General features: G+C 53.0%; 1 protein-coding gene across 2 annotated transcripts in view; it reads left to right on the top strand.

Moving 5' to 3' along the window:
- The window catches only part of SCARA5 (scavenger receptor class A member 5), a 149,171-nt gene extending 122,984 nt beyond the window's left edge, over positions 1-26,187 (top strand). Inside the window, exons 8-9 of one of the 2 annotated variants that reach the window (XM_075556469.1) lie at positions 12,862-13,059; positions 24,252-26,187. In XM_075556469.1, the coding sequence (XP_075412584.1) occupies positions 12,862-13,059; positions 24,252-24,388 (335 nt within the window). In that variant the 3' untranslated portion in view covers positions 24,389-26,187. The remainder of the gene's footprint in view (positions 1-12,861; positions 13,060-24,251) is intronic. The other variant, XM_075556470.1, reaches the window with a different exon arrangement.
- Positions 26,188-26,448: the final 261 nt, after the last annotated feature.

The following is a 26,448-nucleotide window of genomic DNA, read 5'->3' on the forward strand; positions in this document are numbered from 1 at the left end:
CGGTGACCCTCCCTGCTCCCAGAGCCCCATTCGTCCACATGAGGCCGGCCCTAGTGAGCATTGCCGCGCGCCAGACGCTCTGCTGAAAAACGGTGCTGTTGCGAGCCACATCGGTGTGCACTGGCGCCTGCCCTCATAGCGCCCAAGTGAGTGGGTTGTGCTTTTGGGTGCCAGCAAGGGGATTCGGGCTCCCATGGGACTGTGAAGCTGTCCCCTAAGCTTTCCTTCCCAAGTCGTGTTCTCGCCCACAGAGCCACAGGTGGATTTGAACCCCCTGCCGTTCAGTCAGCAGCCGCGAGAGCCTAACTGGTACGCTATCGGAGCTCCCCAAGGGAGTGAGGAGAGAGATGTGAAAAGTAGTTCGGAGTATAATATCCATCTGGTGTGGGGAGCACATGCGGGGGCCAGTGGTCAGGGAACCTTCCCGGACCCCGGGGACAATATCTGTGTGCCTTCCTCCCCAAACCCAAACCGAACTCACTGCCATCTAGTCGAGGTCAACTCCACCTAGTGAGGGTCTGGGTTTCTGAGACGGGACCTCTTTATGGGAGCGGAAAGCCCCATCTTTCTCCTGAGGAGCTGCTGGTGGGGTTTGAACTGCTGGCCTTTTGGATCACCGCCCAACATGTAAACCACTATGCCACCAGGGTTCTGCGCCTCCGTTATGAGCAGTGGGTAAGTAGCAGAGTGGGGGCCTGCTCTCAGATCGTCCTGCCAGGCCCAGCTTTTCAACCCTGCTGGACCGGAAGATGACCGGCTAACGAGCCAAAAGTGGCCCCAGCACTGGCACTCCCCCGAGGCTTTCCAGGTGAGGGAAAGCTCTCCTGGGGCTGAGGACCACTGCTTTACATTGTAGTCTGCTTCCTTTACACCTGAGATCAATCCTTCCTGCGGATCCCCTAGTGCTCTGTGCACGGGAAGGATTGTCTTTAGGGATTTGACTAGTGCTTTGCTTGAGGAGAGTTGGCGCTGAGGTGTGAAGACAGAAGGCCATCGCTCTTCTCTGGGAACCTACTTTGCAGCTCTGTGACGTGGGGCAAATGACCAGACTCTTCGAGGCGCATCTCTCCGCGGTGATGGGCGCGGTGAGAAGGGAAGGTGGAGGTGGCGTGCAGTACTCATGAGGCACGCACACGCTTAGCCACTTGGGCAGGGCCTGACATCTGGTGGGCCTCACTGTCTGTGGGTCCCCTGGCCGTTGCTCTTCTCTCTGCAGTTGCTCCCGGGGAGAGTCCAGAGCATGGCTTTGCTGTGGTCCACTTTCAGAGCATCTCTAAGCCAGGTTTAGAGGAACCCTGCTGGCAGTAGGGAGATCTCAGGCGCCCCTGATCCTGGAAACCAAGCTGAGAGGTGGCAGCTACCAGCCCCTAAGCAGCCCTCTCAGGCCCACTGGTGTTTAGCAGCGATGTAGTGAAGCCACTCTTGGTGCTTACGCTGGATGCTGGAGAACAAGTCAGACATTCGTATGGCGCCCTCGGGGACACACGGAGTAGAACAAGGGTGGCCGTGTTAGTGCCATCCAGGAGATGCCAATGCCTGGTGAACACAGCCAGGTGCTGGCGTTGAAGCCCTGGAAGGGGGATCCTGGGAGGTGCTGTCCGGTTCCCCTCCTTTCCCTTCCCACAAGCTGAGTGAGCAGTTGCCCAGGGAGGTAGGAAGAGGAGAGGATTCCTGTGTTGGAAGGAAGGAAGGGAGGAAAGGGTTTCAAGGTCAACTTCCTGGACCCCTATTAGTCTTTTGGGGGGGCTAAGGGGGGCCCGGAGTAGGACCCAGGCTGCTCCGTCTGGGTCCTTGCTTTTCCACTACTTTCCTGGACTCTCTTCATGAGGCAGAGAGAACAAAGAAACATTTGCGAGGAACACCTCTTCGTATTACAAGATTTGTAAGGCCTGTCCTAAGAGTCCGAGAGTGGCCTGGGCCCCGGTGCAGCATTCTTGGATCATTCCAGAGCTGCCTTGCTTAACAAATGACATCCAGCTTGCATTCGTTCGCAGAAAGTTGCTGACAGCAGGAGCCGGTCTTCTGCCCTATACCCTTGTCCCTCCTCCCCTAATATGCTAAGGAGCCAGGAGCTGAGCCCAGGGGAGAGCAGAGGAAGTCAGAGGAGATTAATTCAATGCGAAGAATGAGCCCTCCCCTCACTCTGGCTCCTCCTGCATCAGGATTCCTCAGAAAAGAGGTTTTTGAAGGCAAGCTCCCCAGCTTGGACCACTGGCATTCCGGCCATCCTCTGCAAAGCAGAGACGGCTCCTCTGAGGCTCTGGCACATTCCTGGGCAAAGTGTTGGCCAGCCAGAAGTGGGAGCGTACAGTGACGGCGCATCTCTGTGCTTGCATGTGTTGTTGCTCTCCGCCACCACCATTATACCCATTTGGAGAAGGGTCTGCAGGGAGAGAGATCTGTGGGGAAACAGACTGCAGGTGGCACTGGCAACGGACGGAGCTGGAACTTGAAACCTTTGAGTGAGTCCAGGCCCAGCCTCTTTCTAGTTGCCTGGGGTGTCTTCCCGCAGGTATGACTATGACTGTGTTTTTCTCCATTGAAATTTCCAAATCCACCCAGGTCGCAAGGAGCCACGAGCTAACCAGCCCTTCCCTGAGTGTGGTTCTGAGGCGCTTCCTTTGAGCTGTTTTGGTAGCCAGGACCAAAGCCAGTCATTTTCAGTAATGGGGGCTGGTAGTTGGGGCACCTGGTTTCCCTTTGGAAAACAGCAGCCATCATCCAAGAGGGCCTGGAGCCAATGGTCCTTCAGAACCCAAGCAGATCTCGGGCCACCGTAGAAGAAGCATACCTCTTGGCCCTGGGGCCTCTTCAGTAACCCAAACTCACCGCCATCGTGCCCTTTCTGATTCACGGACAGCTTAATTCGACCGTCCCTGCCTCTCAGTCTCTGCGTCTAGTCAGCTTTCTCACAGTCTTCCAGCTCCGATTTCTGGGAGGATATGCTTGTACCGACCCTTTGAGCCAGGCCATGCAGTGCTGAATTCATCCCCAGGAAGGACATGCCCACATGCCGTGAGCAGGGTCCGCCCTCTGACAGCGTCTCTGACACCACTCTTGATGACGCCCTTCCTTCAAAGATGCTGCGCAGTGAGAGTAACAGGTGAAGAACAGGGAGCAGAGGGTGTCTTCTTGCCTCCAAGAGATTTCTTTAAAATCTTACCAGCGTGCCTTGACTGGCCCCGACAGCCTCTTTGCTCTTGACTCACCACCCTCTTCACTGTCCTGAACGCTGCCTCTCATCCACTCCTCTGGTTCTTAGCAGCGGGGACTTAGAATGACCGCAGAGGAGACAGGCTTATATACCTCTCTGTTTCCATGGCTAGTTTTTAAATTGTTTAAAAATCAAACAACAAGGGGAAGCAACAACAAAAACTTCCTGCCATTGAGTTGATTCCAACTCCCAGAGGCCCTAGAGGACAGAGCAGAGCTGCCCCTGTGGGTTTCTGAGACTGTAACTCCTTCCAGGTGTGGAAGGCCTCATACTTCACCCAGGGAGCGGCTGGTGGTTTTGAAATGCTGACCGTGTGGTTAGCAGCCTGATGACGTAACCACTATGTAACCAGGGCTCCTGTAATGGGCAATAAGGTCCCACAAATTGGGTGGCTTAAATGACAAATATGTACCATCTCACAGCTCTGGAAACCAAAAGTTCAAAGCAGGATATCAGCCGTGTTGATTTCTTCTAGGAGTGCTGAGAGAGAAACCCGTCCAGGCTTCTCTCCTAGCTTCTGGGAGCTCCATGTCTGCCACCTTCCCACGACTGCCTTCCCTCAGTCTCCGTGTCTGACATCCCTGTTTCGGAAGGACACTAGTGGTCCACCCCTGGTGGCAGTTACAAGTTCAATGAGTTAATAGTTCCAAACCACTTGGGAGAAAGATGAGGCTTTCTACTCCTGTAGAGATTTATAGTGTTACAAGCCCACAGGGTTGGTTCTACTCTGTCCTACAGGGTTCCTGTGAGTTGGAATCAACTCAATGGCAGTGCATTTGGTTTGAGTGGGAGTCCTACAGGATTACAACCCACCCAACGCTCGTTGACTTCATGTCAACCTACCTGATAGCATCTTCAAAGACCCTCTTTCCAAACAGTGTCACCTTCACAGGTACTGGCTAGGACGTCAGCACACTATTTTGGGAGGACACAGTTCACTCCACAATAGGAGTGCCGAGGGATCCATAGAATCACGCCACAGCTGGCTACACCCCAGGGTCAGGGCTCCAGTCACGTGTGCACAGTGAGGACCACGCCATCCCTTTCCTCCCACCCTGAACTGGCGAGATAAATGGGTGAACGCAGTGCTGCTTCTGAGCAGCCCGGCACCAAGGGCTAAGAGCAGAACCAAAGAGGTTCGGGAATGGTGAGGAACTGGAATGAGGATTCCAACAGAACCCATGCACAAAGCTGAGCATCCATCTACCCCCCTACTCTCCATTCCATCGATTTATCCAACACTTAGCACATTCAGTCTGCCAGCCATGATAGTAGGTACTAAAGGACTGTACACAAATAAGATAGGATCTCTCTGCCCAAGGAGCAGGGAGTTTTGTAGGGAAAATAGAATCTGTACTTCTATCCCTCGCCGACTGAGAATACTGCTTGCATTCTCCTGGCAAACTCTCTGATTTGGACAGTGCCAGCCTACTGACATCCTCAAACCTTAAAATTAGTTTAACCTCGAACCAACTGGTCTCTGTGTGATGGCTTAGATTGTCCTGTCTGTGGACATGCTGGTAGCAAGAGTGGTCTCAAGAAGCAGGATCTGGCATCCCAGTAACCGCTGGGTACTTCCTCACTCTGAAGCACAGTTTCCTCTTCGACAAATGAGAGGTTTGGACTAGGCCCACATTTCTTTTGTCCTTGTATACTATGCATGCTAGAACACAGTGGGACTCAATAAGTACATCCAGAGGGGTAAATACGTGAATAATTATCTAAAGAAGTCCACACATTTAGATAGACAGACAGACAAACAAAAGGTAATGCATCTTCAGTGCCCCAAATATAGAAACCAAACTCCCTGTCGTCAAATAGATTTTGACTCATAGCAACCCTATAGGAAAGGGTAGAACTGCCCCTGTGACTTTCCTAGACTGTAACTCTTTACAGGAATAGGAAGCTTCATCTTTCTCCTGAGAAGCACCTGGTGGCTTCAAACTGCTGACCTTGCCATTAGCAGCCCAGTGTGTAACCACCGCCCCAGATGCACAGAATGTAGGATCACCCCGGGTGTCAATGAATACTAAGTCTCTTCAGCAGATGAAGCTGGCTTACTCCTCCCTTGCCTGCTAACACCAGCACGTTGCTTTTCTAAGCATAAAATCACCATGGACATACCCCACAAGAGCATCCTCTGCCATCTCACCCCTCCCATGTGACTCAGGAGAAGCACAACACCTTCTCTGATTTGCGGTAGACGTATTCCAGGGTTCAAGTAATTGGTTTGGATGTAATTGCTCCATCCCTGGGCATCTTGCCTCAATGTTGTAAAGTAGCATTTGTGGACACTGCTCAGAGATCTCAAGAAGAATGGACTCAGGGAGGGAAAGTACATTATAGAGCGAGAGTCAGTCCTAGGGATAAGTCTCAAGTTCAGGTCCCCACTCTTTTGCTACCGACTGTGGGAAGACCTTGGGCAAGACATGCCAGTTCTCTGGGCCGCTGTTTCGTCAAGTGTCCCACGAAAAGTTTGGACTGTGTGTTCAAGTTGCTGTCAGCTGGCAAATTCTGAGCTTTTTCATCTCTTGTGATGGTTGGAAAAGCCCAACACTCGGTGACTATTGTCTCAAAGTAGCTCCAGGCACTAAATAGTGGGGTAGCTGGAGCCTGCAAGGAAGCTAAAGACAGCCTCAGAAAATGCAACACATCATTCCTCTGCTCCATAACCTGACCCCATCTGTGCCTCAGCCCCATCGTCTTCATTGAGGGCCAGGCCAATCTGTCAGGATCTGGCCTCTCCTGGAAGCCCTGGTGGCATGGTGGTTACCTAGCTGGGCTGCTAACCACAAGGTCAGCAGTTTGAAACCACCAGCCTCTCCTCAGGAGAAAAACAAGGCTTTCTACTCGAATAAAAAATTACAGCCTCAGAAACCCACAGGGGTAGTTCCGCCTTGCCCTATAGATTTGCTATAAGTTGATGGCCGTGAGTTGGGTGTGGGTTTTTTGTTTAATCCTGATGCAGATAGATGAGGGCCCTATGGTTTGTCCCCAGAGTGCCTGGTCACCTCAGTCAGTCTCTGTGTCTGTGGTCTCTGACTGGAACAGGGCAGCCAGCTGCAAGCAGACATTAGAACCACTGATGCTCCAGGAAAATGAGACCAGAAGGTTGCTCAGCCAGGAATGGCCAATATGGGCTTGAACTGTGTCCCCCAAATATGTATTTGGCTCCTAAACCTGTGGGTGTGATCCTGTTTGGAATAGGGTTCTCTTTGTTAAGTTAATGCTTCCATATCAGTGTAGGGCGTGTCCTAAATGTAATCCCGCTGGGTTTTACAAAGAGCAGCATAAGCATACACAAGCAGAGAAGATTACAGCAATGTTCAGCTATGATGTCAAACAAGCTGCAACCGAGCTTCCAGGCTACACGAGACTGGGAAGAGAGGCCTGATGAGTGTGCCCAAACCAGTCAGTACCAGCCCTGTAGGTCACGAGAGCCCAATCCCATGGTCAATGGGACGCCCGTGAGTTACGGACCAATGTGATGCACTTAACAACAGCAGAGGAAGATAGAGCCTGCCTCAAGGCAGGAGAAGCACATGGGTCTACAAACCCGAGGACTTCAAGGATTGGTGGTTACTAAAAGCGGAAACAGACCGAAAGGGACCTCACCCTAAAGTCACGACTTCATTCAGACTTCTAGCCCCCTGAACTGTGAGAGAACACCTTTCTGTTTTTTAATGTCAACCATGTGTCCAAACATCTGTCCAAACATCTGACACCCATCCTTTAGGTGACTTTACATAATATCATCTCACGACACATGAATCTTTGACCCAACACATTGTGGACTGCAGGGATAGTCCGGCTGCATTTTCCCGGCTTCCATGGTGCACAATGGGCTAGGCTGTGCTGTCTTGGGTTCTTGTTTTGTTTGGTTTTCCGTTTCTGCTCTTTTACAATCGCAGGGCAAGATCACACAACACTTTGACCCATGAAGGTTCTCAAATATGAAAGTATTAGTTTTGACTTGCTGACTGACCTCACAGCTGGGGATGGAAACTGAATGGTTAACAGAAACTGCTCCGTGGTACCCCTGCCAAGTGGTACCCAGACACAGGCTGCTCCTGCCACCCCTTGGTTCACCCTTGGACATCGTTAGTTGTCCGAGCAGTGAGGCTTCTGGGCTGGGCTTTGCTTGTGATGACTTCTCTTTCTGGTTTAGCATATAGAAAGGGGAGAGCTTTCCTTGTGGCCCTGCTACCTCTGGGTATCGCAGCCAGAGGAGAGCGAGAAAAAGTTCTGCGGAGGCAAAGTACACTGCGGGGAGACAAGACACCCAGCCAGACTTTCTCATTGCAGTGTTGTTGTTTCTGATTGCCAAGTCAAAACAACAAAGAAATAACTTCCACATTCCCTGCATACTTCGGTGAGGGAGCTACTTAGCGTCTCACGTTTGTGGCTCCCAGCCAAGGCAAGAGGAATCCTGGGGCTGAAGTGGTTGCGTCTTGGACTGGGTAACTGTAAGTTCAATTGTTTGACCAGCCTCCCCATAGTAGAAAAATGAGGCGCTCTACTCTCATAAAGAGATACAGTCTCAGAAACCCACAGGGGCAGTTCTGCCCTGTCTATAGGGCCACAATGGGTCAGAATTGACTCGATGGCAGTGAGCCAAGGGATGGAATGCTGACAGTTCTGGTCCTGGACCGCACTGGGTGGACTCAGATCTTGGGGTCTAGACTGTTTTCTCCACTTGTTACCTATAAGCAAATGGACAGGTCAAGTCCTTTCTGTGGGTAGGGACCTCAGGATACCAAGCAGCGTGATATTTTCTTCACACCACTGGCTTCTTGTATGAAACAACATCAGCAATGCACATGGGCAACCATCTGGTGCAGAGTTGGGTTAAGGTTTCTGATTCTCCCTTTGCTCTGGAAGGCCTCTGCAGGGCTCACTGGGTTGGGCCGCACAGAAGAGACTGGGGGCCTGTCCACTGAAGCAGGGGCCATTATCGAGGGGAGTTGGTACGACTGTGAAAGCCGGAGGTTCTGCTGCCCATCATGTGCCCATCTTCCCTTTGTTCTCCTCTCGATACTGACCTAGCACTGCTGGGTAATAACCTGCCTTCCATTTAGGCGTTGGTCTGCGAACTACAAGATTGGTGGTTCAAACATACTACCAGCTTAGCAAAAGAAAGATGAGGCCGACTACTCCCATACAAAATGTCGTCTCGGAAGCCCTGATTGGGGTTCGTGTGAGTCAGAATGGATTCAATGGCAGTGGGCTTGGTTGGTTTTCTAGGATCACGTTTAAAGAGGGGTGCATGGCACTGCCTGGTCCCCCAGTCCAGTCCAGGCACCCAGCTCTCGTCCTGGCGGGTCAGAGACCAGGCTGCCTCTCAGGCACCATGTCTGATGATGTGGGGGCTGACACAGCTGTGTGGTGATGGTGTTTCCCAGTGGTGGTTGGTTAGTTGATGGGAAAGCTTTGCCCTGGGGCAGGAACTTATGGGAAAAAACCATGTGACCACTTTGCCCACAGAAACCCAAGTTTCATAACAAGTAATGACATCCGCCTCAGACGAGTACAAGTGTCAGTGTAGGAGTGTGCTTGGTGATGAGCCAAGTTCATTGCAGGAGGTGGTGCCGTCACACAAGCCTGGGAAAGGGGCCTGCCTACCTCCCCAGTAACTCAAGGTGGAGGGGCAAAGAAGGCCAGGGAAATCCCCTGGGCTCTCAGAGCCCTAGACTGGCCACATCATAAAAGGCTCCCCAGTCTGTGGTTCCCCAACAGCGGTGTCAAAGCAGATCTCAGACCTTGACCAAGGGGGGAAAGATGCAAAACCCACAGCGTGGTGCCCCAGTAGGACACGGAGACAGGCTGAACCATGCCATGGAGTCTGGGTGCATCCTTGGAAGGGATGCTGCTTCCAGAATCCTCTGATAGTTTGGAGAGAGCTGGCCCTGTTCAACCTCTCCCGTGGCTTCTCCTGATTAGGGGGCGGGGTACCTGGGTTCTGGGTAGGGTGATGCCTTCTCTAAACCCCACCAAAGTGTTCTCTGATTGTTTTGTTATTTTCTCTCTATTATGGGCACGTTGCCTTATTTCAGCCCCTCAAACCAATATGGCCCCAGTAAGGAGAAGGAGGAGCCCCGGTGGTGTAGTAGTTACACATTGGTCTGCAAGCCACGTGGTCGGCAGTTTGAAACCAGCAGCTGCTCTGCAGGAGAAAGACGGGGCTTTCTACTCTGTAAACAGTGACAGTCTCAGGAACCCACAAGGGTCACTATGGGTCAGCATTGACTCAATGGCAGTGAGTTTGTTTTTTTTTAAAGAGAGGGTACTGGGTCCCATGACCAGAGACATTTGCTCTTGCTGCAGGGAGCATGGGGCATGGACCACAAAACGTTCTCTAAATTGGTGCTGTCCATTCTGTCATGACAACTGACACATGTTTCTTTCTTTTCCTGCCTTCCTTTATTTTTTTTTTGTCCTCTTTCCAAATACTCTTTTTGTTACTTCTTTTCACATTGAAGTGTCTTGGCAATTCCATTATGTTAGCATCTAAATGGCATTTTCCAGACTTCCTCGGATACCCGCCATACTCATAGGACAGACCACATTCCTGTTTTCTGCTTTGGAACGTAGGATCATTGTACCAGTGCCCTCCGTGTCCAGAATGCAGGACCATCCCACCCAAGGTGCCTTACCGTGAGGGGGTGACCGGACCAGAGGGCTGTAATCGAAGAAAGAGGATGTTGAAGCAGTAGGGTGCCTTCATGCCTGATCCTCCACCCGGGCTTCCCCAAAAGCCCTGGGCTCCAGCAGCCTATTTCTGCCAGGTCGGACCTGCTCATTTAATGGTCCTGCCTATTTAATCAGTTAGCTGGTTCATTCACACCTGCATGATTTTTGCATGGATTTACTGGGCATCTCAGTGGGCCAGGCACAGTGGTAGACCCCATTCAGAAGGCTGAAAACCACTGCTCTAGATCATCTGATCTCGTCATTCCAAATGTCACTCTGCAGATAGATTGAGGCACTGGCTCAAAGTCCAGATGCCTCGAGGACAGAGTCTCAAGCGACACCAAGGTCTGTTTGTCAACAAGAAGTTCACAAAGTGTTCTACATCGGCTTGAATGAGGGTCTTAACAGCTCGTGGGCAGCCATCCAAGCCCCCATCTCCCCCTGTCTGGAGGAAAGAAGCGTGAGGAAGGTCAAAAGACTCCATTAGTCTAATAGTCAAACGAACCACACAAAACTCAGTCTCCAAAGCCCTGAGACCAGAAAGACTAGGTGGTGCCTGGCTCCCACCGCCAACTGCTCGGGGTAGGATCACATTTAGAAGGCACTGGAGAGTGTGTGGGAAAGAAATGTAGACCCAAACTCAAAGTTATAAATGAGATGGGTAACACCCCTGATGAGACCATGGCTCTCAGTCACCCTGGAGATCTGGAACAGAAGCCTCCTGTGATAGACTAGTCGACCATTTCAGATCAAAAGGGCAGCATTTACCCCAGGACAAAGTTCATCAGATTAGGAAAGGAGGAGGGATGGAGACAGGAAACAAGGGAGGAAGCGGGATGTATGATGGTGCAGTGAGGGAGTTGTAATGGATGAACTGAAACAAATTGTGTCCGAATTGTTGAACGTAAAACCGATGATCTGCTCGGCAGAGCCTTCACCTAATTCACCATACAAAGGTTTTAAAAGGAGAAGTGGAGATCCCTAGCTCTTGCCCCAAGGTTCTAATTCAGTAGGCCTGAGTTGGCCTGGGTATCTGCCTTTTCACAAGCCTCCCCAACGAGTTTGATGTATGTCCTGATTAAGACGCACTAACGCCTATAAAGGAGTTCAAGGGACCCGGTAGGATAAGCACTGGACTGCTCGTTGAAGAGTAGGCAGTTCTTACCCACCAATCGCTCTGTTGGGGAAGGAAAAGGCAGTCTGCTTCTGTAAAGATTTCCTGTCTCGGGCACAGGATGGAGCAATTCTCCTCTGTCCTACAGGGTTGCCATGCACTGGGATTGACTCCTTGACCATGGGTTGATTTGGGTTTGGACCACACTACTATGTTACCAAGTGAAGAAACTCAGGGATCTGAGGCAGGAAAAGTGCCCCAGGAGTGGGATGCAGGCAAAGGGATAAAAGGACGTTAGAAGACACATCTGGAGACCCTGCTCTGGTCCCCGCTCCGGCAATAACCGGACGACTAACCCTGAGACTGTGACTCAGCCAAAGGCTGGCTTTAAGGTGATGTCAAGCTTGCTTTGGCTGCTCCAGGGTCCTCCTAGTCTGCAAAGCAATCCCCCTTGGAGAAGCTACACAATGCAATTTAATCCCAAACTGAATCTTCATCTGGATGATGAGTGTTGGCTCGGGTGAGGTAGAAGATGGTGTTCTACAGGAAGGGAAAGGGAAATTAAGGAGCAAGGGAGGAATAAGTCGATGGGTTTGACTGGTAGTTTAGACTATGGAAGAGTGCTAGTGGCGTAGTGCTATGGTGCCAACTGCAAGGTCAGCAGTTCAAAACCACCAGCCACTCCTCAGAAGAAAGACAGGGTTTGCTACTCCTGTAAAGAGTTAAAGTTTGGGAAAATCACACTGTTCTATGGGGTTCCTATGAGTTGACATCAACTAGATGGCAGCGAACATTTTTTTGTTGTTGTTAGACTAAGGACTACAAAGTTAGCGATCTAAAACGTAAACACCAACTAAGGTTTTACATATGTGTGTGTGTGAAATAATGAAGAGGGAAAAAACCCTTAAAATCTAAATATGCTATTACTCAATAAATGACTGTTTAATCCTTTGGAGTGGGGTGGGACGGGATGAATCTTCATTCTTTCGTCAACTCAGAAAACATTTGTCATTTATTTCCTACACCAGACTCTGTGTTAAACACTCATTTTGCAGATGAACTCCCCGGGGTTTCAGCCATTAAAGAGCAGGGGGAAAGCGGTGTGTGCCGTGTGTCAGGAACCACGCTAGGAGCCTCCTGTAAATAATTTCATTTAGCCCGCACTATAGACCTGTAAGGTAGGCCTGGCCCCCACCCATGTGACAGAGGAAGAAGGGAGGAAGAGAGACTAAGGCACTTCCTTAAGGTCATAGAAGAGCAACTCTTAGACCTGCCTGCTGTGCAGACGCCGGCCCACGCCCTTGTCACATATGACCCCATGGCCTCCGTTCTGGAACCGGCACGGCAATGTCTCTGAGAGCAGGGGGGCATCAAAACTCACGGTGGGGGGGGGACCCAGCATAGTCACGTGGCTTACAGTCGGTGGCCTCCTGTCCCAGTAAGTGGCAGAGCTGGAGCGCATGTCGCGTCAGCCTGGCACCAGGCACTTCGGCGCCCACAGCCCTGGGGGGAAGTAGACAAGGAGGCCTGGGACCTAAAGGGGGCCTGAGGATTCTTACCACCTACTGAGCTGCTAAGCCAGGCCATCCCGCCCCCAAAGCCTTGGCCATCCCTAGGGTCCCTCTCCTCTTCCAACCTGGAAGTCATGGTAACTAGTAACCAGGTCTCAAAGGGTGGCCAAAGCCAGGCTAACAAAGAACCCGATGACAAGCCACAGCCCTGTTGGCCAGGCCCCAGCCCTCGCTTGCCACTCACTGCCCCAGGGAGGGAAGGTGGCTGGAGACTCTGTCCAGGAGGGGCGCCGGGGTTTCTGGAGCTCTGTAATGATGTGGGCTGCCCCCAGCAGGAGGCGTAGAGGCTGTGGCCATCCGGCTGGTGAACGGCTCAGGCCCACACGAGGGCCGCGTGGAGGTGTACCATGACCGGCGCTGGGGCACCGTGTGCGACGACGGCTGGGACAAGAAGGACGGGGACGTGGTGTGCCGCATGCTGGGCTTCCGAGACTCGGAGGAGGTGTACAGGACTGCTCGCTTCGGGCAAGGTAAGGCACTCGTTAGGAAAAGGCCCTTCTCCGCTGCGAATCTCAGGGCTGGAGGGGGACCGCCGTGGCCAGCGAGCCTGCTCTCCTTCTCCAGAGCCGGACTGGCCTGGGCAGCAAGCCAACAACTCTGCCAAGTGGCCCCTGGCCTTTGCCTGAAAACTTCTTGCCACCCGGGCGAGCCCCCCGGCTTTCAGAAAGTTCTGTTGACTCATATGCATCCCTTCCCTGAGTTGTCATCTTGTCTCCTTCCTTTGTCCCACATCGACAGTCCTAGTTCTGCTTCTTGTGTCTCCCAGAATGTGCCTAAGCCCTCCCCGGCCTGACGACTCTGCAGATCCATCTGTCTTTAGCATCCGCTACCCTCTGTCACTCTTTGTCATGACTTAGCGTTTGTCACTTTGCGCCAGGCTGCCCTCCAAACACAGGGCAGGGGTAGCTCACTTAACCCCTACAGAGCCGTGAAGTAGATCCAGATATTATCTCCCTTTTCCAAACGAGGAAGCAGAGGCTCAGAAATCTTGCCTCACCGTTCCCGGTTCACATGACTAGCAAAACAGTAGCCAGCTTTCAGAGTCCCTGCTCAGGGTGCCCGCTCCTGGCCACTCCGCTGGGCTGTGCCCGCCTCGCTCTGAGTCTTTCCTGCTTCAGAGAAACACTACCCCACCCCCTTCTTGCCTCTTGCTCTCCCATGTGGGTTCACCATGTGGGCAGCTTTCCTTTCAATGTGCTTGGACACACCCGCCTTCCTGGGGCACAAACTCTGCCTGGGCTGGCTGCTGCTCCGACCCGTCCGCTCCCTTCCTGTTGATGGGACGATGGCTCCTTTCACCGCATCAGTCTACCCTCTGCCTGCTGGCGTGCCTCCCACCACCGCCACCAAACTGCGCAAGCACCTGTACCTGCCAGCCAAACACATTGCTGTGGGGTCTGGCTCCTCCCCACGCCCATGTGGAACACTGTGCCCATGGGGTTTCTCATCACGCCTGGTTCCGCCAAGGTGCTTCTGGTGGGTTCAGACTTCTCATCTGTCCGTTAGCAGCTCAGCATGACACAGCCGCAGGGAGCACTCCTTGGACATCCAGCGGCAGGGGGTGAACACCACCATGCCACCCGCCTCCTCAACCAGGCGCACTCTGAGGAGAAGCCCAAGCTGGCGCGCACACCTAGAGCAGGCTCAGTGAACTTTAGAGACGGAAGAGCCAAATCTTGTCCCTCACCAGAATTTACAAATTATCCGAGAGCCAGAAGTATAGTTTTACAAACACATGCAATCCCCAGGATCTGAATCATAGCCTTTAACATTTTAGAAATGAAACTGGGATTGTTTTATTTTTCATTTCAATTTTCACTTCAGAGCCACATGGACCTACTGAAGGAGCCGCCTAGGGCCCTTGAACCAGACTTTAGTGACCCCTAGGCTAGAGTCAGGGCCTGTGGACACCCCCTGAGTACTCCCCCCGCCCCCCAGGCAGCTCTGTGCTGCCTATGGCCCTGTGGTTTTGGGCATGCTCCTTCTCCACACTGGGCCTTCTCCACGTTTCCTCATCTGTAACTTGAAGGGGTTGGCTGGCTCTCTGTGTGTGCTGTCCAGCCTGCTTCCTCCCAGACTGAAGCTGCAGCTGTGGCTCACCTGTCTAGAGGACCAAGGCCTGTGGGAAGGGGTGTGGACTGACCTCCATTGCCAAGTTCTCCCTCTGTGACCTCTGGAGCAGCAGCTGGCCCATTTGGTGGTGCAAAATGGAGCTAGGCTAGTCTGCCTGGTGTCTGCCTGAGGTTGTGGACTGCCTGGCACAGCCACCCAGCTTGCTGTGCCAGCGGCTTTGTGCAACTGTGTAACGGATGCTGAGGCTCCCAGACAGGTATGGAGCTGGGTGTGGTAGAGAGCTGCCTGAGGGTCCTTCCACCTCTCTCCCTGTCTCCACAATGCACTGTTGGGCTTGGATCTCCCCCCTCTGGTGCATGGATTGAGGGAATACTTGTGAAATCTACTGAGATAGCTGGCAGACAGCACCTGGCGATTCAGCACATCCTGGCCTCTCAACAGAAAAGCCAGTGCATTGCCAGTGGGGAGTTCAAAGGGGTCCCCAGCCCTTCCGGGGCAGCCCACCGGGAGAACTCTGTTCTCCCATACAAAGTTTGGGGCTCAATGGTAGCCCATTTTTCTCGCGGAAAACAGACGCTGCTGTTTCTGACAGGAAGGGCACACGTGCAACATGCCCCTTTTCTCTTCTTTTGTGTTTGGGGCTCCGACGAGGACTTCTTTCCAGCGAGTGAAAGCAAAACCCTTTGGGGGAAGAGGGGAAAAAGTACTATTCACCCCAAGTGCTGGTTCGTTACAAAGACAGCCCATGCCCACAGACTGTGCTGGGCCAGGGGTCCCCTTGCAAGGGACTCCTAAAATTGCCACTTCGTTCGGTAAACTTGACCAACGGGGCACTTAGCATGCTTCCACGCATCTGTCGGATTTGCGCTGTCACTTCCCCATCATCCAATAGCTGTTTCCACTTCATATGCATAACCCTGACGCCGGCAGCACGGATGCCGTTCACAAAGTCCACAGAAAGAAATGCAGGCTCTCAGAAGACAAGGGGCGGGTAAGGCACAGGCTTGTCTGGTGCCCTCGCTAGCAGCCCAAGCCACATGCCCCGCTTCTTGTACTGCACACAGCTCTGGGCACCGGCTCTGACAGTGTCTCTTCATGCCACGCACGGTAGAGGTCTCACCAGCGTTCGTTTGGCTCATGGCCGGCGTCCTTCCTGCATCTAGCCAGCATCCATCCGTCAGTGGGGCTTACATGTTGCTGTGAAATGGAAGGGGTCTCAGTGGGACCTCCGAGTCTGGGAAGAAAGGTGTGGAAATCTACTTTTCACATCAGACAGTGGAAACCCCATGCGTCTCAATGGTCTATCTGCAACCCGCCACGGGTGTGGCTCAGAAACAGGCAGTGTTTCATCCACCATGCATGGGGGTCACAGGGAGTTGGGGCCCCACTCCACGGCAGCTAACATAACCATCTGTGCCAGCATGTGGGCTGGGAATACAGGATGTTTGCTTAGTCCTCAACTGCCCCATGTTCATTTTAGAGGAGGCATGAGACAGGTGCATGGTTTCCAAACAGGGAGGGGTGAGGGTGAGGATGCAGTATTGGCGATGTCTACTTCGCCTGGCAGCAAGAGCTCTGGAGAGAAACGCCATCTTCCCACCTGGAGACCACATCCTCCAACCCACCTGAGCCCTGCCTCACGCCATACATTACTCCTCCAGCCCTGGGCCTCTCGGCCTCCTCTGTTTCAATCCATGTCCTTCTGGACATGCCTCCTGGCCTGCCAGCGAGCCACTCAGATCCATCACTCCTCACATGACCCTCAGTGCTCTGGTTCCTGGCCGCGGTCTCATACCCCACCTTCCTGAAAGATATTTCTCCTTCAGCACCCTCTCCCGCCCAGACTCCTCCCCTCGTTCCTACTTAGCTTCCCACTGGGCTCCAGCCTCAGCTTCTCTTGAGCTCTCCCTGCTTTGAGAGACTCCCCTCCACAGACCTAAATGTCCGATGACCTTCTAAGAGAGGGCCACTCAGAGGACCACGCCAACGCTGCACACGTTTCTTCTCCCCAAACCCTCATGTCAAGGAACAGCACTATCTAGAGTACGGATTAAACTGTATACCCCGAAAATAAGTGCCAGAATCCTCACCCCTCGTGGTTCAATGGTCAAGTGCTTGGCCGCCGCCCTCAAAGTTGGCAGCTCCAGGGGGAGGGAAAAACAAAGCCGTGCTGACCAGCTCCTGAAAAGCCTAGGGGATAGTTCTACTCCGTCATGCTGAGTTGCCATGAGTCAAAAACCGACTCGATAGCTAGCACCTAAGACTTCTAACATCCCTGTGGTCATAACCCTGTAAGAAATTGGGTCCCCTTTGCTGGTGCAGCTGTAGCAGCCCAGCATGTGTTCTGAACCCAATGGCTTCTGAGCCACAGAAAAGATCCCGATTCAACAAAAGAACAGGTGAGGGCAAACGGAGAGACAGCTTGAAGATCACGGAGAAGGAAGGGGGGGGGTGGAAGAAAGCCAGGGCCGCAGGTGCTGAAGCCTTGGTCCTCCCCCAGAGACGATGGAGAGATAGCCCCCCACACCCACTTCCACACCCACTCCTTACCCCAGAGCCAGTGCCCACATCCAGACGTCTAGCCTCCTGAACCATAAGAAAAGGAAACCCTGCCCTTTAAGCCACTTGTGATTTGGATAACGTCACAAACCTGGGGACTTGTGACATTTCTTTTCCGCCCCACCAGCAAACCAAGCCCGGCACCGCCACACACAGAGCCCTCCAAGCCAGAAGCCTGGGCATCTACATGCGCTCACCTACTCCCCTGTTCCCTAAGAGGTCAGTCCCCAAGGCCTGCAGATTGTGCCCACTTGGTGTCTCTTGAATCTGTCCCCTTCTTTCCATTCTCCCCACCATGCCTTAGGTGCCCAAGCAGGCTAGAGCGATGGTTAGGGGCTGAGGCTCTGGCGGAAGCCATCCAACTGTAGATGGCCCTTTGCGATGTGAAGTGAGGTGGTGAGTGCAAAGCAATGAGCTGGATCACAGGGCACCGTTGTACCCATTTCCTGCACGTCGCACGCAGGTGGAGCATCAGGCAGAGTGAATGTGGCGCAACTATTCTACCGCCTGCTAAGCTCCCTCCTGCTACCTCTCCACCTCTCCAGGCCTCCTGCTGCCTTTCCTCCACGTGGCTGTAAGGGATCTTTCCAAAATGACCACCTCATCCTTCTTGAGTTTGCATTGCTTCCAAGACCAAGTTCAGGGCCCTTAGTTTAGTGCCCAAGGCTCCAAGTTTTCCACCCTCCCCTCTCCCCCTTCGCCTCACTGTCTGACAGGCTTACTTCCGGTTCTCTAACACACGTGTTTCCAAATCTTCTCACGTCTGCTCCTCTGTCTGCAATGCCATTCCACCTCCTTCACCTAGCTCATTCCTGGGCAGGTGTGAAAGCTCACTTCAGGGGTTCCCTCCTGAAGAAGCCTCTCTGGCTCCTGCCATCCTTCACTGGTGCCCCGTGACAGCATAGCTGCTCTCTGCCCCATCGCATGTTTGTGCATAACTTTCTGAAAGCAGCACCCCCACGTTCCTAATCTTTGATGGGTGGGTGCTCATCCTGAGGACTTGCCCTGTACAACTCCAAACCCCAGAACCATGCCTAGGATGTATAGACAATGGATAAGTGCGGGGGGGGGGGGGGGAGGGGGATGGAATTGAGCTGCCGACCTAACCTGAACACAGAGGAAAAGGGGTGGGGCCACATCTGACTTCCTCCAGCTCCACAGCTGTTGCCCCAACGCTGAGGTCAGACTTGTGTCCGCCCTCCATTGCTTTCCTGCTATTTTGCCATCCTGCTGTCCTTCCTGTAGCACTGTCTGCCCTGGGATTGTATCTGATCACACATTGCAGGGCCACACAGAACTCCCAGACAGTGCTCATCACTCTGGGGTCTTTGGGGAAGTTAACAGTTGCAATTCAGGTGAGAATGCTCAGGGGTCAGTTCAATGGGGAGAGTTTCCTTTCTGCCGTGCCCACAGGCAGGCCTCTCTCCGGCCCTCTACATCAGCTATGCCTCTGCCCTGCTTGGACAGTGTTCAAAGCTCTTTTAGGGCTGCCAGTGAGTGCCCAAAGGGCATGCCACTCCGCTGTAAACCTCAACGCAAAGGCACTCAGCTTCAGCTCTATGAGTCAGCAAATCTAGCTCCCTAATCAAGTGCCCAGAGGGACCCTACTCTCCAAGCTGCCTCCTACCCTAAAGCACTCGGATTTACTTGCTCTGTCTCATACTCCTGTTCTACTGATGCTGTTCCTCTGCCTCCCTCCCGTGTCACAGCTGTTGGGGAGATTCAACGCACAGGGACACACTCCCTGCTAACGCTTTTCTCTCATTGGCACTGAAAGCCTCCCTCCCTCCCTCTTTGCTTCTGAGGTGGCTTGTTTTATATCCAGCATCATTACCAACCATTCACAGATAACTTATTTCATCTAATCCATATCTTCCCCCTTTCTTTTTGCCCAGCCCATCAGGAAAGCAAGGTCATTTGGGTGGGAGTAACAAGGCGATGGCTAAGAGCCATATCAAGTAATTTACTGCATTGCCTCAGATGTTGCCGTCCTGGTGGTCTGGCAACATAGCAGTTTTCCTGGACAGGGCTGGGTAACCATCTTACCTGTTTTCCTGGCAAAGTAAGATGAGACCCAAGTAGGAAGGACTTGAGGTTACTTTTTATTTTCAAGTTGGTCCATAGACCATTGGAGAAGGAGTGATGCAAATAGGGAAGACAGAGCGAGTGCAGGCTGGAAAAGGGTCACGGGCACCTTTGTGGAGAGTGGGACTTGGCGCAGCTGAGCATGAGCGCTGGGCCAGCAGAGAAACTTCTCTGTGATTCGGAGAGATCAGGTAAGGACGGGCATAGATGCAGACCGGCTTCCAGGTGGAAAAGGGTGGAAGGAACCGGAGGGTTCACATTTAATTATATTTTTATCCATATTCTTTGCCCGTTTTTCTGAGAGAAGATTCAACTGCTTGGCAATGTTTAAGTGCAAGGATCAGCAGGTGGACCGGAGAGCAAGTATTGTAGACTCTGTGTGCCAATTTTGGTTGCCGGTCGGCAACTCTGCCACGGCGACATCAAGCAGTCCTCTGCTCTGTCACCCAGTGTGTGTGGCGATGGTCAGGAAAACTTTATTTCCCGAACAGGCGCCGGGCTGGACTGGGTCTGTGGTGTGCCGCCTTCAGGGCTCCATCCGTACAGTGGCCAAATAGGGAACAAGTATGGAACTGACTGGGCGTGAGGTGACATTGGTCTTGTCACTCTCTCTGCCTCTCGCCTCCAAGCCTGTGGGATTCACCGTGACTCCGTCCTACGGCCCGTGTGATTCGATAGCCATGGAAGCTCACGTGCTAGCTCCATGGGGCAGAGCTTTTTGTTGTTTTACAATTTTTCATTCACGGATGCCTTCCAAAGAGTGCTGAGCACAGAGTGCCCTGTCAAATAAGAGTGAACGCTTGAATGCCTTCAGGGAGAAGGTGAAATATCCAAACAAGGATGGCTCTCGTGCAGTCCGAGTCTTCTGAGCGCCACAAGCCCTGGGCTCTGGTCCCGACTCTGCTTTCTCAAGCCAGAAGCCTGTGGCTTCATGCTTTCCCCTCAATAAAATGAGCAGCTGGGGTCCCCCACCGTCTAAGCTGATACGGAGCTCCCTCAGGGAACAGCGGCAGTGCCACCCAGAGCAGGCTTCAAAGACTTCGTCCCACCTGGGCGCCGATGCTACCGCAGCCTCGGAGTCAGGGCTTGGGGTGGGTGGGTGCTAAGTCTCTGACGTTCTGCAAGCTGATGCTCCTGGTCCTCAGAGCACACTTGGAATAACCCTCTGTCAGTTCCGGAGTGAAAGTGGGGGATCGGTACCCAGAATAGGGGAAGGCCCTGCCCCCTGGACCTAGTGTGAGCAGCAAAGATAGTGTGCTGTCTTTCAGCGACCCCCTGGATTGTCCCGAAACTGCGCCCCCCCACACACACTGCTGCCTCCGTGCGACCTTAAAGGGCAGGGGAGACCTGCCCCTGTGAATTTCTAACGCTGTAACTGCAGCAGTAGAGCGCCCCGTCTTTCTCCCACGAGCAGCTGGTGTCTTCCAGCTGCTAACCTAGCAACCGCAGTCCAGTGAGTCACCTCTGTGCCACCACGGCGCCTCTACTGCCACCGCAGACACTGCCGTCAAGTCCACTGGGCCTCACAGCGGCCCGCGAAGGGTGCCCTGGTGGGTTTCTGAGACTGAATCTTAATGGGAGTAGAGAGCCTGGTCTTTCTCCCGACGAGCAGCCGGCGGGTGTGAAGCACGGAGCGTCCATCAGTCCGAGAGTCTGTGCTGCTGATATAAGAAGCCTGGGCTGTAGGAACCCTGGGGTCGCAGTGAGCGCTGCCCTGAGCTGCGAACCTCAAGGTCAGCAGTGTAAGCTCACCCAAAAAGATGAGTCTGCCTGCTCCCGTACAGCTTTCTTCTGTGAGGAAGGCTGTGAAAGGGGAAGTTCTCCTGTCTTATAGAGTCGCTGTGAGCCAGAATCCACTCGGGGGCAGTGAGTTTGGGGATGTTTTATGTTGTTGTGCTATGAGCTTTAGTCTCGCGGTGGCTACAACAATGGATCAAACATAGCAATGACGACGAGGAGGATGCAGACTGGACAGGACTGAGTTCTCTTGTACACGGGGGTCACTCTTATCGGAACCGACTCGCCGGCAAGTAGCCACAGCAAGAACTGGCCTGTTCCATTCGTTCTTCCACGTCTGCCGCTGGGCGTTCAGACTTGCTGTCTGCGTATTGGGCCCGAGTAACGCCAGGTCTGCTCTTCATTTGTCAGTCTCCGCCAAGTTTCTCTATTTGCTTTGGGTGTGACTAATCCCACAGACCTCTCGGGCCTGCAGCCTTTTCCTGGGTAATTTGTAAACTGATGTGTTTCCCAGGAGACATTTAATCTGTGAATTATTGCTCTGCCTCAAAGAACTTATTGTGTAAGAGTCAGCGGGTATCCCGGCCAGTGACGGAGCCAGGGAAGAGGCTCTGCTGAGCAAACATCAGCCACAGAGATGACCATGAGACGGCCTCCTAGCTCTCTGCTCCCAAATTCACTGCAAGGCACCCCCGTGGACAGCGTATGTTGAAATCTCCGAAGAGTAAAAGATGTCTGAACCGATGAGCTCACGCAGTTGTAGAGGTGGCCAGTGAAAGGGTTCAGATGTTTCCCTGCCATGAACTCCGCTGTGCAGGGACATGACCAGTGCAGTTCAGGAGTGCGTGGCAGTTTCACAGTTTTAGAACTTAGTTCTCGACATCCCTCACAAATGGGAGCATGTGTGACTGCTGGCAGATGGCGCCGTGTGACTGGGAGGACTTGTCAGCTGGCTCTTTGGGAAAGGAGATCGTCTTCTTGCTGGAGTAGGGTAAGGTGCTACACCCATAGCCAAAGGTCGATTCTGATGCTTAGCAACCCTACAGAGGGTTTCCAAGGCTAGAAATCCTAGGGTACAGATAACCTCATCTTTCTCCTGCATAGCAGCTGGTGATTTTGAACTGCCGACCTAGAGGTTAGCAGTCCTGAAAGCACCACCAGGGCTCCTTGGATAAAGTCCTACTAAACCCATACCAACTTTTTGTAGGACTTTTTTCATTTTCAAACCCTTCTCTACTCCGGGCATCATTCATCCAGTCATACTGCTACCCAGCTTCTGACATGGGTCCTGATGCTTTGGTTGCCAGGTAACAGAACTAATAATAGATGATAGAGAGACCCACTCACCCTGTGCGTTTAGAACGCAACCCGGTTTGCTCCTCCCAGTTTGAAAGCTGTAGCAGTCACACTGGCTGATGCTGGGATGTGAATCCAGGTCTGGCCTGCTGCAAGGCCCCGCTTCTTCCTGGACACCAGGACCTGGCAGACCTCGGTGCATCAGTGCATAGTCACGTTGGGACAACCCTCCCCCTCCCCTGCTAATACTCAGGCTGCTGGTACTGTGAGTAGCCTGGCACTTTATGCACATCACGTGCACCTTCTGTTTGTTTACCACCCCCTCCTCTTCCTGAGAAGTGTTTTTATAAAATGCTACCTATGGCAACAGCAGCAGCTCTGTCTGTCTGTTTGTCAGAGAAAGCAGTGGCCAAACAAATGTAGAAGGCACACATCATTTGTGTCATGTGGTGCTTCCCTTTGGAGCCTTGGAGTCTCCTATCTGGGTTCCACCATCAGTACCCGGGCACAGCCATCATCCCAGATCACCAACAGATCCAGGAATCTGTGGGGCTCCTCGCAACTTCCGGAGCATCCTATGACCCCCTCTGCGTGACCCTCTGACCCTGAACAAGCCCTCTCCGTGCCTCAGCTAGTTGATCTATACTTTTTTTTTGGTGGGGGGCTGTGGGGGGAACCTCAGTGCTAAATGCCTGCCTCTCAGGGCCAGATCCGATTCCGGGAGAGCCAAATAAGTACCAGTACCACTCTGCCAGGGCACCCTCATGCCAGCAGGTTGGCTCCCCTCGGAGCTGGATGAGCAGGGCTTGTTGTAGGCAAAGCTGTCAAGTAGATTGTCCTGTTATTGTTATTGCTAGGCGCCTTGAGTCGGTTCGGTTCTGACTCACAGTTGACCCTGTGTCCAAAAGAACAAACCACTGCCTGGCCCTGCACCATCACATCTGTTCTTACGTCCGGAGCCCACTGTTGCCGCCCGCCACTGTGCTGATCCATCTCATCTTTTCCCTGACTCTACTTTACCAAGCACGATGTCCTGGTCCAGGGATGGGGCCCGCCTCGTAATCACTTACCCAAAGTAAGTGAGAGGAAGTCTCACCGCGCTCACTTCTAAGGAGCTTTTTCTGGCTCTACTTCTAGACAGATTTGCCTATTCATTTGATCTTCCTGTGGTCCCTGGTGACTTGGCAAAGCTTCCAGGAATACAGCAGCACCCCAGCCACCCCAGTCCGACAAGCTGACAGACAAGTGGTGGTAGAATGTCTTAGAGAGCTTGCATTTTGGGAACTGACCTAATTACCTAGAGTGTAGGGATGTTCGTACATATCATTCAATAAATGTCTGATCTTAATGGGAAATTCGAGACCTCTTGGCACTCAAGCGCCACTGGTTGGGGCTCTTGGAATGGGACGGTCCACTTAGAAGTTTCGTGGGAGCATGAATACTGACATACTTGGCTGGGGGACCTGGGGCACGGACTGGCATTCTCTGATTGGACAGTGCCTGGCTGTTCATCCCCTGTGTCTCAAGGGCTCGGGGGTAGCTCGTGGAGCATGGCCTAGAGGCAGGAGCACTCTGGGCGACTTCACACACCTCCAGGCTGTGCGTAGCACCCTTCCTTTCTCCACCTTTCTCCTTATAACATGGCTTGGGTTGTTCTTTCAGTGAATACTTCCCCCAGGAGGAAGCTAACCATGCGTAACATGCCGCACACATGCTTGAACGTGACTGTCACCACTACCACCGGCTCACGGGTTACTGTGTTTCTTCCCTCAAGAAGCCGAGGGGAGGACATGAGTTCTCAGTTTGGGAAGCTGCAGATGAGAGGGGGCCCGCCCCGCAGAGCCTGCACAGGAGCAGCAGCTCGGCCTGGTCCCCTCCTTCACCTAAGACACCTGTTGACTTGTCTCCACAGGCACAGGGAGAATCTGGATGGACGATGTCGCCTGCAAGGGCACGGAGGACAGCATCTTCCGCTGCATCTTCTCCAAATGGGGGGTGACCAACTGCGGACATGCCGAGGACGCCGGCGTGACATGCAGCAGGCCCTGAAAGGGCGCTCCGCCCAACGTCCTGGCACTGCGGATAGCACCTTCCGGCGCTCCTGGGCTGGAGGGATCGCTCGGGGGCCACGCCTCTGCCCACGCCTCTGCCTGCCCAGTGCAGCCACCCGCTCGGCATACTGCTTGTCCCAGGACCACGGTGGCCTGTCGTCATTCTCCGCTTGGGCATGCGCACTCAAGTGCACTCAGACCTACTCCACTGTCTCCCTCCCACCTGGGCCCACTGGGTGCCCGGCTCCCGGGGGTGGCTGGTTTCTCTGTCCTTCTCCGTACCACGGCGCAGTCCTTGGAATCCAGGCATTTGCGTGCTGAGAATGTGCTAGGCTCGTCAAGCAATGGACCGACCGTTCTTCAGGTAATTCCCAGACCTCAACTAGCCCAAAGTTTCCACATCTCTCCTTCAGGAAGAGGCAGCACTGGATCATCTGCAGGGCTTGAGGGAAGTGACAGAAGGAGGCGGGAATGCCAGTCACCTGGAGGATTCAAACAGCATCTGGAGAGGGGGAGAGAAACAAACATGCAGTCGATACCCACCTTGGCGTACTCACTAGTGTCTTGGGCGCTAAGCCCACTTATCTGTCCACGTGGACTGCATGTTAGCCTGGCAAGACCTGACTCCAGGTCGCACGCCACTGACCCATTCACCGGATCTCCACGTCTTAGGACTCAGGATCACCAAGACCGTTTGCCTCGCCTACGCCTTAGTCTATCTTTGCTCCGCTGGAAAACAAGGCGGGTGACAGAGCATGTGCAACAGAACCCTTCCTCCCCAAACCCTGCGGGGTGGGAGTGGAGGAGCTCCAGGCGGGAGGATGGTGGGTTTGGAAGGAACTCGAAGTTGGTGCTCAGTCATTGGGCAACCAGGGTTAGAGACTCAGACGACTCGGCTGGGGTGAGGTGACGATATCACCCTTTCTGGACTGCTTTGCATGTGACCCGGCGCACAGGAGAGGACATCTCTCAATTGGATCCTGTCGGGCTGGCAGGAAGTGAGGAGTCCCTCTCACCTCCAGGTGTAAGAAGAAGCCAGGAGGCCTCTCTGCAAGTCCCTGCTCCACACCCCTCTGCAGTGTATCTTCTGCTTTTCCCACCAGGAGGAGCCCCTGTGAGGGGCTCAGGCACCCAGTCAGGCCTGGGACACATGAGCTCCTGTGCCAGCAGGGTGGGTATCAGACCCACCAGGCTCCAAAGGGAGATCCAGGACCCTCCGGGTGCAAGACGAGCAATGTTCCCGGCTGACCCCCAAACTGATATGTTCTATTGGGCATTGTCTGCTTATGGTATGCTTGCTTTTCATTAACGTCATTAACGATCGGAGACTCTTCTTCCGAGCGACCACTGTTTACAGAGCGCGCAGGTACCCAGGCGTCATTTCCCAGAGCCAATATCTGTATGTATCTATCAACATAGCACTCTATGGCAGAGCTCAGCATGTTGTCGCCAGGTTTGCTTTTTTTTTTTTTTTAACGATAAAGGCGAAAGATGTCACATTTAACAAAATTAATTCCCATGTCAATTCTGGGAAATAATCCAGTTACCCTGACATACTTTTCCACTTGGTCTTTTTATTTGAGAAAATGCAAGTCCTGTTTGTGTCATACTCAATAAAAACAAAAATTGAAAAGGGTTTACGCCTGAAAAATGAAAGTCTAACTAGTTTATACACCGCAGGAGAAGACTTCGAGATGCCGAAGCTCTTCTTCGGGGACAAAAGGAAATTAGGCCTGACCTAAAATAAATGAGACCTTTTGTAAGCAAGAATCAATAAAGCTGAAAACATGCCACTTACCCAGCTTGCCAGCTTATTTGTTCTTTTCCGAGCACAGCGCGTATGGGGAGCACTGCTGGGACTTGGATGATCTGATGATTCGGGTGGGGATTGGTAGAATGGGGAGCATGTGAGAAGCTGCCCTCATTCTTTTTGGAGGACAATGACCGTAGCCTGAGCCAAGAACAGCATGAGACTTGATGTCTGAGGCCTTCATGCCCAAAGGAAATGAGTCCCAAGCAGCCATCGGTGACCAAGTCCATCTAATGAGAAGCCTAGTT

Source organism: Tenrec ecaudatus, chromosome 8 (genome assembly GCF_050624435.1).
Source record: "Tenrec ecaudatus isolate mTenEca1 chromosome 8, mTenEca1.hap1, whole genome shotgun sequence".
Taxonomy (NCBI): domain Eukaryota; kingdom Metazoa; phylum Chordata; class Mammalia; order Afrosoricida; family Tenrecidae; genus Tenrec; species Tenrec ecaudatus.